The sequence below is a fragment of the Oryx dammah genome, unplaced genomic scaffold (assembly GCF_014754425.2).
Source record: "Oryx dammah isolate SB20612 unplaced genomic scaffold, SCBI_Odam_1.1 HiC_scaffold_3, whole genome shotgun sequence".
Taxonomy (NCBI): Eukaryota; Metazoa; Chordata; class Mammalia; order Artiodactyla; family Bovidae; genus Oryx; species Oryx dammah.
Genome location: NW_024070187.1, coordinates 114,938,266 through 114,951,128, shown reverse-complemented (window position 1 = coordinate 114,951,128; position 12,863 = coordinate 114,938,266). Strand labels below are relative to the sequence as shown.

At 66.5% G+C, this 12,863-nt stretch overlaps 1 protein-coding gene across 1 annotated transcript; it reads right to left on the bottom strand.

The window, feature by feature from the left end:
- Window positions 1-219: 219 nt before the first annotated feature.
- MXD4 (MAX dimerization protein 4) lies at window positions 220-11,112 on the bottom strand. Its single transcript, XM_040237688.1, has 6 exons — window positions 10,966-11,112; window positions 10,775-10,874; window positions 7,319-7,348; window positions 1,913-2,027; window positions 814-976; window positions 220-639 (listed from the first exon to the last, which is right to left on the bottom strand). The coding sequence occupies exons 1-6, from the start codon at window positions 11,027-11,029 to the stop codon at window positions 482-484; spliced, it is 630 nt and encodes a 209-aa protein (XP_040093622.1). The 5' UTR covers window positions 11,030-11,112; the 3' UTR covers window positions 220-481.
- Between the last annotated feature and the right edge of the window lie 1,751 nt (window positions 11,113-12,863).

Sequence of the window (12,863 nt, the reverse complement as noted above, 5' to 3'; positions counted from 1 at the left end):
AGGCTGCCGCCCACCCACGGTCCCAGGGTGCTCACCCGAGTCCCGCCCTTCACGGATCCCTCCATCCACGCCTCAGGAGCCTACGTGGACCAACAGACAGATGGACGGATGGACGAAGAGCCACGCTTCCTTCCTCGGTCCACTCCTTTCTGCTGGGATCCGGGGTTGGGGTCTGAGCTCCCCGTGGTGGTCATTAAGCCCCTCACACGGCGCCCGCCGGGTTTGCAGCAATGACATTTAATACTTCTGGAATGATTGGGTATCTGAGAACACGCGGTGGGCGGCTATGCTGGACTCCCGGATGTGGGAGCTGGGCCCCGCCTCCCGAAGGGGTCCCTGCCCGGGTGGGAGGAGCGGGCGACGCGGCGGAGCTTCCAGAATGGCACAGCAGTGGGCCCGTGGAGAGGCTTCAAGGACCAGAGGGTCGACGCGCTCGGCCAGGCGGGCGGGCGGGCGGGCCGAGGAGCGGGGAGGGCAGCGCCTACGAGAGGCCGGGGCGGCCGGGCCGCCTGCAGGGGGGCCCGAAGCTGCCGTGGCTGCATCCGCTGCCCCGCAGGCTGTAGTGGTCGTCCACGTCACTGCTGCTGCCCACACTGTCCAGCTCGCCGGGGCCAAACTCCATGCCCTCGACGTCCACTTCTGCAGAGAACGGACGGGGCGGGTCAGCGCCGGACCCCCGAAGGGCCCTTCACTGTCCCCGGCCCTCGGGGCACCCGGCCTAGCTTCCTCATCGCATCCCGCGGGCCACACCACGAGTGAGCGCCGCCCCCACCCTGCGGCTGCCAGCCGGCCAGCCCCCCACCCCAGGCCCACCTTGCTCCGAGTCGTCAGTGGAGACGGCAGAACCCGTGCTGTCGGTGCGCACGCGCTCCAGGCTCTGCGCCGACAGCTGCTCCAAGCGCCGCTTCAGGAAGCGGTGCTCCCGCCGCAGCTGCTCCTTGATGCTCAGCGCACGCCGGTCCTGCTCCTCCAGTTTCTGCGGGGGCGGGGGGCCGAGCTATGAGCCTGGGGGTGGGGAGTGTGCCCCAGGGCAGCCAGCCTGGGCAGACCCAAAGGCCTGACGCACCCCTCCCCACTGGCCCCCCAACCCCGGCTCCCCACTGCCCCCCCCAACCCTGGTGTCTATGCTGGGTGCCCCCGACCCCCCAGCCCTGTGCTCTGCGTCTGCTGATGACCTCCAGTTCCTGGGGAGGGGGCACCCCCCCACACACTGGGATGCCCCGGGGATCCCCCAGGCCTGATGCACGCCTCCTCACCGCCCCCCACCCCCGACCCCCAGCCCTGTGCTCTGCGTCTGCTGACCACCTCTAGAACGCCCACAGCCACCAGCCAGCTTGACCAAACCAAGTCACGAGTGGGCCTGGAGCCTGGGACAGCGCCACCCAGCCCTGGCCTGGCACTCCAACTCAGACGACAGCCTGCCTGCACAATCTGGCGGCCGCATGCCTGCCTGCCCTCTGCACACTGCCCAGGGCACGGAGCCGCGGCCTCTCCATGAGGGCCCCAGGGCACCAGCTGAGTCCCTTCGAGACCCTGCATGGGGGAGCTCACACCCATACCATCAGGGGGCCCTGCGGGAGGACCAAACCCACCTCAAGGTCCCCCACCTTAAGGCGTGCAGTCTTAAGGCCTTGAGGGCCAGCCCCTGGCAATGTCTCACTCAGCCCACACCCCAGTGCCAGCTCCTGGAGACCAACCCCTATGCCTGCCAGAGCCTCTTCCCACGCCAGGGCCTTAGGGGGCAATCTACAGCCCACCCCCCAACCCACACCCCACAGAACCCAACCTGCACCCGCCGCGGCTGAGCCCCTCACCCACCAGAGACCACGAGCCCCCGTGGAGCCCCTGCCCATCCTCAGACCCCGGGGCCCCTCCCCAGGGTGGCGGGGCTGCAGGGAGGCAGCTTGCTCACCTTGATGTGCATCTTGGCGCGTTTCAGGAGGCTCAGCGTGGTGTGGCGGGTGCTGTCCGGGCCCAGGGGCACCAGCTGCTTGAGCTGCTCCAGGTAGAGCCGAAGTTTGGCTCGTCTGAAAGACCCAAAGACATGACGGTCAGGCAGAGGCAGCTCGGCCCATGGGGCAGGTCAGCGGAGCAGACTGAGGGCTCGGGGGGCCAGCAGATTTCTGCAGACCTGCCTCCCCAGGGCCGCTTCTGGGCGCCTCTCCCAGCCCGGCTGGCAGCACCCCCAGCCCCCTGGCACCCACGGCCCACCAGAAGCCCCAGGGGAGGGGGGCCAGCATGGCCCGTGGGCCTGTGAGTGCTGCCGCCAGGCTCCGAGAGCCCCGGCTCCCCTGCTGTCCCCTCGCTCCACGGTGGGGCCCAGAAGCCTCATGGAGACAACTCGAAGGAGGAGAAGCAAGGACGCCGGTCAGGCTTCCCGGGCTGCAGTGGACCAGGACGCCCCCGACGAGCTCTCCAACCCCGCCTCGCCAAGCACAGGGTGCTCCCTGAGCACTCTCATCACCATGGCAACGTGAGTCCATCCGCGTCAGGGAAGGCCACGGACAAGGCCCCCACCCGCGTCTGGGACCCCTTCAGAAACCGCCTCGCTCTAGATCCTGTCCCTGTGTCCATGCAGGCGAACGCAGTCTCCTCACGAAACCCTAAGACCCAACAGCATCCGCCCAGGTTGGGACCTCGGGCGAGGAGCCATGACCTGGAAGCGCCCTTCTTCCCCAGCTCCTCTCGTTGGGGGGCGGGCGGCCAGGCTCACCTTCAAAGCACGCTGATGGCCAGGGGCCTCTGCTATGTCCACGTGCCCACCGGAGGCCATGCAGGCCACCCAAGTGGTTTCCAAACAAGCTGCCCGCTCAGCCGACACTCTCAGGAGAGGGACGACGGCAGGAACGCCCAACCCTGGCCAGGCCCTGCCACCCCGCTGCCCCGCCGTCAGAGCCAGCACATACTCCCCCCTCCTCAGGCGCCAACCCTGACAGCTCCACCTTTCAACACCCTCGTTCCAAAGCCAGTCTCCCTCAGACTCTGGAAGGAAAGCGGGCCACGATGGCCACGTCCCTTGGACAGAGGGCGCAGGAGTCCCCCCCACCGCCGTGATAACAGCCCCACCTCATGGGGGGAGGGCTGACCCAGCTGCCAGGGTCAGTCACCCACGTCCACACAGCACCGTCCTGCAGACCAGCCCCTTGCCAGCTGGCACCCCAGCCCCAGGCAGCAGGGCCTCGAGTTCCCCAGGTGAACTCGAGCTTGATCTTAGAAAGAGTATGCAGAACACTGAGGCTGAGCTCAGTCTCCAGGCCGCCCGGGGCAGGGCCGTGGGCACCGCGGCTGAGAGGGGCCCGCAGCAGGCCTACAGCCCGACAGCCTCAGGCCCCAGTGAGCAGCTTCACCCACAAGGACGGCTTGTGAGACCCCTGGGGCCCCCTGACCTGCCACCTGCAGCCAGCTCACAAGTGGGGCTCCCCGTCCACTCAGGCAAATGGCCATGCTTACAATCCACCATCTGAGTACACACGCAGGACGTGATCTTTTGTGGAAAACCAGAAGGTGCAAATCAAAAGGAACAAAAGTGACTGAAAAGGTCCCCCCGTGTTCCGCCACCCGGAGACAACCACGTCATCCGAGGGTGCTCCGCGTTTCCACGCCACGAGCAGAGTGGGCGTGTCAGCAGACAGAGCAGCCTGTGTGACAAGCGACCCAAGAAACAGCCGAAAAATAAAGCGGTGACCGCACACGAGAGACTCCACAGGACAGAGAAGAGCAGGAAGCACGCGTCTCCACGTGGCGTGGTTTTGTGCGTTCTTTTCTATTTTCCAGATTCTCTGTGCTAAAAACCCACATATCACTTTTACAATCAAGGAAAGACACATTTGTACAAGGAAGAAAAAACACAGGTGAAAGACAAATAACAGCAGAAAAATATTTGCAGTGCACATAAAAGACAAGCAGCTAGTATTCGTGACATTTTCAGCTCACACAGAAACAAAAAGAGGAGCGCCTTTACGCAAGAACAGGCAAGGACACACACAGGCAAGTTGCAGAATGTAAACGGCTGACCTAACAAAACCGAAACCACCTCACCGCGGCCTAGAAAGGACTCGCCCAGGAGGTGCTGATTTGGGCTGAAATAGAAAAGGCGTGACACGCTGTCGGGCTGCCCAGAGGGCACTCACAGCCTCCTTGGTGAGGTGGCAGTTCTGAAGGGCCACCAAGGCGGCTCAACCCTCAACCGGCATTTCTAGGTCCAGCATCTCGGCCCCATGAATCCATCTCCACCTCCATACCCACAAGACCGACCCCACCCTACGGCAGTACCATCTGCGCTTCCTGGAAGGCCATCATGAAGCATCCCGTGGGCGCCCAGGACACAGGCAGACCGCACGCGGGCGTCGGGGACAAAGTCGAGTTATGAAATAGCGGATGGCAAGGTTCCGCTCCCATCCCCGAGGGCCACGTGGGAGAGGGCGGCAGGCTTGGCATCCAGCTGCCCAGGATGCTGCCCCTGGGGTGGGGCGTGGGGGCTGGGGGTCCATGCTTGCCCACGACATCCGTGAACAGAGTTCTTTAGAAGTCAGAAAGAAGTTTCTCAAGAGACAAGGAGAAGCCGCTGGCTGCAGCCACGCCATGCTCAACTCAGGATGAACTGTCCAGCCAGCCCCCAGACAGGGAGTACCCACTGGGCCACAGGGCCAGCAGTGGGGCCCTGGGCAGGCCCCAGTGTCCACCCCTGTGGGCAGCGGGCCTCCCCCCACCTCTTGGAGCCGGAGGGGTGTGCCAAGGAGCCGGGCAGCACTGGGGTCGGCCCGGCCCGCCTCAGGAGCTGCTACAGAGCCAGGCCCTCCACCAGTGCCCTGCAGCTGCACCCAGCTCTGAACACCCGCCGCTTCCTGCAGGAACCCAGTGTGGACCGGTGGGCAGACCCGCACGACTGCTTACTGCTAATGGCAGCTCCTGCCCACAGCTCAGCCCCTGACGCGGGCCCTACCAGCTTCTCTCTGAAAGCCCCGCTCTTCACCAGGTGCCCCAGGCCTGAGGGACAGGGTGGACGCCCTCTGAAGTGCCCCATACCTGGCTCCAGGGCAGAGGCGACATGGACAGTGACCCTCAGACCCTCGGGGCCTGAGACGGGGGACAAGCAGCCCGCTCTCCCTCTGTCTCCCTATACTGACTGCTGTGAGGGGGCAAGGCCTGGTGGGGCTGCACCAGGTAGACGGGGGCAGCTGCCCTGCAGACCTCCTGTGCAGGGACCCACGTGCAGGAGCCAAATAACTACGTCCACGCTGGGGAGACAGAGGTGAGCAGGGCTCCACCCAGGGCCCCAGGCTGGCCTTTGGGGTGGGGACTGCCCCACTGTGGGATACCGAGGACCCCCTCTCCCCTACAAAAGCGAAAGCCTGGAGCTGAGCCACGGGTGCCAAGGAGCACAGCCACTGCGGCCCAGTCACCGGGATCAGAAGCCGAGCTCTCTCCCTGGAAGGTTGGCTGGACCTGCTGTCTCTGCAGAGGGGACAGAGGAGGAGCAGGGCAGGCTGGGCGGGCTAGAGGGGCTGCTGGCTCAGAAGTCTGGGAAGCAAAAGCCCACTGGCCCAAGGTGGCACACCTCCAGGGAAGCCAGCATCCAGAGAGGATGACCCCCAGATGCTTCCTGCCTTCCCGGGGACAACAGGCGGCCCTTCCTGTGGCCAGCAGCCAGGCGCATCCGGCACCAGCCCCAGGCAGCCATGGGCCGAGCCACGGCTGAGGTCCTCCACACGGTCCCCAGCTCCGGGACCCTGGGCTCCTCAGAGCTGACCACGCCTGCCTTCGGGCCAGCCAGGAACAGAGGCCCCTGCACTGGGCTGGGCAGGGGGGCACACGAAGACCCCAGGCCGCCCACCACCCCACCCCTGTCTCAAAAGGGCCCCCAAGGGCCCAACCTCAGGCCTGGCTCTGGGAGGAGGCTGAAGCCAAGGCCAGGGTCAAGGGGTGGCTGCAGGGGTCAAAGGCCAGTCCTCGTCCCCCTCCTCCTCCTCCTCCATCATTATCCCCCTCTGTCTGTGCTGGGGGGCTGTTCTCCAGGTACCACCCCAGGAAGCCTTCCCCAGGGCACCCCCCACCCCACCGGCCCAGGCTCCAGGCCCCAGTCAAGCCTGGCCATCTCTTCTGGCTGGGGAGCCACCAGGGGCAAGGCGGGCTCTCTTAGGAACCCCCCAAATGCACAGGAGCGATCCAGGAAGCGGGGCTCCTCCAGAGAACACGGTGTCCTGTCCCCACTTAACGCCTGCCCAGCAGAGGCCCCGATCCCAGGGGGCGGAAGCTGGTGCTGCCGTGGGCGTAGGCGTGGGGGTGGGGACACACGGAGAGCCAGCCGAGCTCCAGAGCGAGCTGCGACTGCCCACCTCAAGTGCAGACCCCCGGCCCCACCCCACTCCAGGCCGAGAGAACAGGGAAGAACTAGCCCGTCCGAAGACAGGAGCAAAGGTCAGGAGAGAGCTACCGCTCACATCCCTGGGGAGTCTGGGGCTCCTGGAGACACCCATGGCTCCCCGTCGGTCCTGCTGGGGTCGGTCACAAGGACACCTGTCCCAGAGGCTGAGCCTGGCCAGGCCTTCTCCCCCCTGCAGAGGGAGGCCTGCAGCCGGACCACAGGCCAGGGCCAGCCCGGGGGCGGAGGGCCAGTGTAGGGCACAAGGCCTGGAGCTCATCGGGGCTGGGGAGGCAGCCTCTCCAGGCTACAGGCCCCACACTCCTCAGAGGAGGACCAGAGCGGGCCCAGCTCTGTGGCCAGCAGGTGGGCATGAATCAGGCCTCCCCTGGATCCTGCCCAGGGCAGAGCTTCCCACCAGGCCCATGTGGCCAGGCCCTGGCTGCCCACCCCACCGCCTGTGGACAGGACCACTCGGAACTCCTCGGAAGTCAGGCACCAAGGCGCCCGGGGGCCCCAGACAGAGACGGCCAAACCTTCCCGGTAGGTGGCCAGCATCATAAGGGCTTAAGAAGCTGCTCCCAGAAGGGTTTGCACAGCCCAGAACAGATGGGCTCCTCCTCCAGGGAGCCGGCCCTCACTGACACAGCACACAGGCCTCCGCCCCAAGTCTCTGACCCTCCACACAGACCCCCTGCTTCTGGATCCCCCAGGCCGAGCTCCCAAGGGCAGGAAGGACCTGGAGCCCCAGCTCCGCCATCTGGCTTAGCAGAACCGGGGAGCAGAGCCCAGCCGCCTGCACTCCCCGGACAAGGGCCCGCCCAGCAGTGTGCTGAGCCAGGCCGGGAGGCAAAAGGCAGGGAGGGGGGTGAGGGGTGGCTGCGACACCCCTGCGGCAGAAGGGGAGGTGGGATGAGCCAGGAGATTCACACGGGGGGGTGAGGGAAGGCCGCTTACCTGTGCTTCTCTAGCTCATTGTGTGAGGACCTGTTTGGAGAAACAGAGACAGAGCTCACTTCACTGCCCACCACCAGGGCACGGGGGTGCAGGCCCCGCCCGGGGGTCCGGAGACCTTGCAGACAGCACAGGGAGGGTCTGGGCCTCAGGAAGGCGAGGGCTGGGGCAGGCGAGCAGCGGCTGACTGGAAGCTGGGGAAACTCACCCCCGGTGACCAAGAGACAGAGGGGTGCTGCAGTGTCCAGGGTGCCCAGCCAGCAGGAGGGCCTGGGCCCCTTCCAGAGCTGTGGGCCAGGCCTGCGGAGCAGCAGCAGCCGGCCCTGGGACTGACCACCCTCTGTTCCCAAGGCGGCCGGGCACCGAGCCACCTGCGTCTTCAGCGGGGCACTGGGAGCCACCTGGGCTGGCACAGAAGGCCAAGTGCTGGCCGATAGGCACAGAGGCCAAGCCTGGGGACCTATGCACCCCGGCCCAGCATCACCAGCCAGGGCACTGCCCCACCCCATCCGGCTCACACAGCCACAGGCTCACAGCTCGCCATTCCCACAGGGACGCCCGGCGAGCAGAGTGGTCCCGGGCCAGGGGGCATCAGCCCAGAAGGCAGCCTCTGAGACATGAGTGCTTCTGGGCTGGCAGGGAGACTGAGGCAGGCCCTCTGCCTTCCTGCAGGGCTGAGGCCTGGGAAGACCGGCCTCTCTGGGGCCGGCGGCCCCCTCTGCTGCCCAAACTCTGCTGCCTTAGGATGGAAGCACAGAGTCCAAGCACCAGAGAGGGCAGGGCCGCGGTAATGCCCTTGGGACGCAGGCAGTGCAATCAAGCTCCCGGATTCAGGCCACCCTCTGCGCCCAGGCAGGAAGGCGGCAGGCCAGCTGGGGCCCTGAGGCTCCCCGGGCAGCTTCACGAGTGGGCAGAGGACCCAACCAGATGGGCCCCGGGCCCACGCCCCGCTCCCTCCCGGAGCCCCGCCACCTCTGCCCACCCACCCTCACCCTCCTGCTTCGGGAACCCGGGGTCAGGTGTCTCCCATCCCGACCCCATGGGCTCACCCGTCCGGCCTGTCCCTGCCACCTGCCACGGCTCGGGGTCCCAGCACAGCCCCGCAGGCCCAAGGCCTCCTCTCCTCCCACCCGGGCAGCTGGCTCCCGGGCCGCCCTGTGGAGCCTCAGAACCTCCACGTTCCGGAGCCTCGAGGGCTTCGCTGATCACATGGGCTGGGCAGGGCGCCTCCGAACCTCTGCCAGGGCTGGTGGGTGGGGGCACAGCCGTCAGGCTCCTTGCTGGCCTGGACGGCAGCCCGGCGCTGCGGATCTGTGGGTCTGCTCACTCGTAAGGGGCGTGAGGGGCGGCCAGTGTCCTTCGGCGAGGGGACTGGTGGCCTGACCCTCACGGACGGAGGCAGCGCTGCTCGGGCAGCCTGGGCACACAGAGGGGCCAAAGCCCTCCTGAAGCTCTCCCCTCGTCCCCGACGCTTGCAGAGCCCTGTGGGGAGATTGTCACTTGGGTCCCAGGATCACAGCGGCCTGGGGAGGGGAGGGACTGCCTGCCTAGGTGGGTCCTTGCTATCACCACTGGCTTCTCCCTTTAATCCCTGGAAGGAAGCACTCTTGTGCCCACCTCCCTATAGGACTGGATCCCTGACCAGGGGCCAGCTCCTGTCCCTTCCTGCTGAACCAATGCCCCTTCCAGTAGCCCCAGCAATGGTGGGGGTCACCGTATCCCCCCACCCACGCACTGCCCTTCTGCTCCACCTTCCAGGCCTCATGCTGGTCCCCTCCGTGCCCACCCCGTCCCCCACCTAAGGGGGGCACAGACATTGCACGTGTGCAGCTGCCCGCCAAGTCAGGCCTCTACATCCTGTGCCCTGAACCACCCTGGCCCCTGGTCTGGGCTGCCCGATGCCCTGCTGGGCCAGGACAGCCACGTGGGGTGCCGTGAGAGCCGTGGGGTGACTAAAGCACTGGGCTCCCCCAAGAGGAGCAGCAGGGAGGCGCACCCTGCCTCAGAAGACCCTCTGGGTCGCTCCCGAGTGCCCTCGAGGTTTCCACCCCAGCAGAGCACTGGGGGCAGAGGACCCACCTCGGAACAGGGGCCCTAGAGACGGGAGGGCGGCCCTAGCAAATGGTTCAATCTCCTGTGCCTCCCTTTCCTCAGCTCCGGAGATAAAAATAACACCTCCTTCATGGGGCTGGGTGGCCATTAACTAGCACGTGCAGGAGAGCCCTAGCTATGCTCTTGGTCTGGCTTTGGGTATCCGAGCCATAGGACTGAAAAGTCACCGCCCCAAGTTCTCCATGGGTGGCAGGGCGCTTGGGACAGTGGGAACCAACAGCGGGGGCCTAGCTGGCTCACCGAAGAGCCCTCAGGCCCTGCTGCCCCTCCACCCACACACGCCCTGCCCCAAACGGTCCCCAGTAGGGGACCCGGGGCTGGGACTCAGAAACATGTGTAGCTAGAACAGATGGAGACTTCACCGCTTTCTTGCCAGGCCCAGGGCGCCAGGACGTCACAGGAGATGGGTCCCTGTGCCAGCCTTTCTGTTTCCCAAGAACGAGCAGGCCACAGGAATGAGCCGCACCCTCTGCCAAGAGGCCCCCAAGCCCCCTGGAAGTGCAGCTCCCAGCCTGGCAGCCTGGGCCAGAACCGACGTGAGCCGCTGGGCACCGCCAGGTGGTGTGCTGTGGCCCCCAGGGCAGCCAGAGAGTGGAACCCCCCAGGGTGCCCTAGCTGAGGGTTCCTCTTCCCACCGACACGTGCACCCGGGCTTTCGGGCTTCCTCGGCCTGGGTCCCAGGCCAGCCTGCAGCCTCTCCCGGCCCCTTAGGAAAAGGACCTCTTGACCCAAAAGACAGGGACCCCGGCACAGATCGCTGGAGTTTCACTTGGGTCAGGAGGCTAGGTGGGAGCGGTGGGCACCGTGTGAGGTACCGGGGGCCCGGGGCAGGGCCTCCAGCCTGCAGATTCCGGGGACCTGGAGGCACTCGGCCCAGCACCCGGGCTCTGCTCTTAGCGGAGATGCAGCCCACCGGCCCGCGGCGGGCAGAGGTCAGGGCCAACAGCCCCACGCTGCTTTCGCACCGAACCTCAGTTTCCCCAGACCCAGGGGGCACCGGCCTGCGCCCCTGACAACTTTCTTCCCGCGCGGTAAAGTGCAGAACAAGCCTGGGGAGGAGAGCCGCCCCGGGAGGAGACCCTGGGCGACGGGCGCTGTACGCGTGGCACTGTTTACGCGAGAGGCCGAGGAGGCGCGGCCCGCGGGGAAGATGGCGACGGGGCGGGCGCGGCCGGTCGGGCGGGGCTGCGGCGGCCCGGGCGCCTCCTCCTCCAGGCGGGCCGCCGGGCCGCGCGAGCTAGGGTCGGGCCCGGGGTGGGGAGCGCGCTCCGGGGCGGGCGGGGGGCGTAAAGCCCCGCGGCCCGGCCCGGGGAGGGGGACGCCGCGCGCGCGAGCAGGGGGCGGTACCTGTTGTTCGGGGCCTTGCGCACCAGGCCGGCCGCCTTTGTTTTCTTCCTGGCGAAGTCGCCGTCGAAGGGCAGCACCGACGCGTAGCCGTGCTCGGCCTCTGCGGACAGACGGCGCGGTCAGCGGGCCCCCGGCCCCGGCCCCGCCCGCCCGCCCGCGGTCGGGCCGCACAAAGGGGCGCGGGGCTCTACCTCGGTCCCTGCGCTCCAGGTACTCGGCCGCCTCCAGCAGGATGTGCAGGGAGTTCAGCTCCATCCTCCCGCCTGCCCGCCCCCCGCGTGCGCGCTTCGGGACGGCGGCGGCCGCTGCCCGGCCGGCTCCGCTCGCCGCCCGCCCCGCGCGCCCGGCGGCCCCACTTCCCCAGACGCCCGCGGACTCCCCGAGCGCTCGGCCGCCACCCCTCCGCCTCGCGGCCCTCAAATTGACACATAAGGGCGAGCGGCGGCCGGCGCAGCAAATGGGAGCCGGCGCTCGGGAGGCGGGGGCGGGCCCTGGGCCCGGCTAGGGCCAACGGGAGCCGGCCGCAAGCCTCGGGCGGGGCCGAGAATGTTGACAGCTGCGAGGCTCCGCTCGGATAGGCCCGCCGCGGTAGTAACAATTTAGAAGCCCAAGCTTAGCAACAGCACGTGGGGGCCCGGCCCCCGCGCCCGCTGATTGGAGGCCTGCGTGCATGTTAAGTAGGCACCTCGCGCCTATTGGCCCAGAGCGGGCCATGTAAAGTAGGGCCGGCGGAGCCAATGGTCGGCCGCGGGGCGCGCGGCCAATGAGGGCGCCGCGGCCGGACGCGTTGCCGAGAGGAAGCGGAGCGCGGCTGGGCCGCCCTCCGCCGGGCCCCCGCACGGGTGTCCGATGGGGCTCGGGGAGCGATGCGGACACCCCGCCGGTCCGCTGGTCCGCTGGTCCGCGTCCTCTGCGCAGGAACTTGTCGCCCCGAGCCTGCTGCCGCACTGGCTTCGCGGAAGTTCGGGTCCTCGTGGTGTCCTCAGGGGTCTTCCGTGAAGCTGCAAAAAAACGACAACCCTCCCCGCCAGACACAGCGTGACCCCGGGAAAGGCTCGGGCTTGGAGGAGGGGCATAGACGGTCTGAGCCTAACGGTCAGGCTTTCCTGAGGATCTCAGTGGGGAAACTGAGGCCCACAGCAGGAGGGGTCCCTCAGAGCCGCCCAGTGGACCCTAGGGCGGAAGGAAGAATCTGAGAAAAGGGGGGCAACGCTCTGCCGCCAGTCTAGACGGGCCCCCATGAGTAGAGGACTGCGTGATCACGTCTGGCCCAAAGGGTGGGGACATTCCAAGAGGCTAGCACTTGTCCCCTCTGGCTACGGAAGCGCTTTCTAGGGAAGAAAATTGCTTTGCCTGGGAGGGGAGCTCTCATCGAGCTCCCAGATGGCTGGCGGGTGGCCCTAGTGACCCCTAACCCTAAGCTGGCCGACAGAAGCAGAACTGGCAGCCTGGGGGTGGGGGGCAGCCCCAGATGGGCCTCAGTCTCACTTGATTTTCCCCTCTCAGAGATTATTGAGATTGTTGGCTTGGGAGCTCCTGCAGAGGGGCCCTCAGGCTGGAGAGTGGGGTATAAATGACTGGATTCCCCAGTGCTGCTGCCAATGAAGCAGAACACTAAAAATCAAGCACATGCAGTCCCAGGACCCAGTGACTGTACGTATGCATCTCCTTGGGTTTCCACATCCCCAGCCTACAGGCAAAAAGATGGGGAATCCTGAGGACTTGCCAGGGTCTCCCGGCATTCCCAACAGAATAAATTAGTGCTGCCAGACATGTGACCCAGGGCTGGTGACACAGGAGCATGGAGACCAAACCACCTCCAGGCCCAGCACAACTTGATTTGAGAAAGGGGGTTAAGAATGTGTGCCCACCCCCGCCCCACCCCAGCGAGGAACTTGGGAACTGGCATTAGACAGCCCTGCGTGGACATTAAAACAGCACTTCCAGGGAATTCCCTGGCATTCCAGAGGTTAAGACTCCTGACTTCCACTGCCTAGGGCCCAGGCGCAGTCCCTGAGCTGAGAATGAAGATCCTGCAAGCTGCAGGCAATGCGAAAACAAAACGCAAAACACTACCTGGATGTTAACT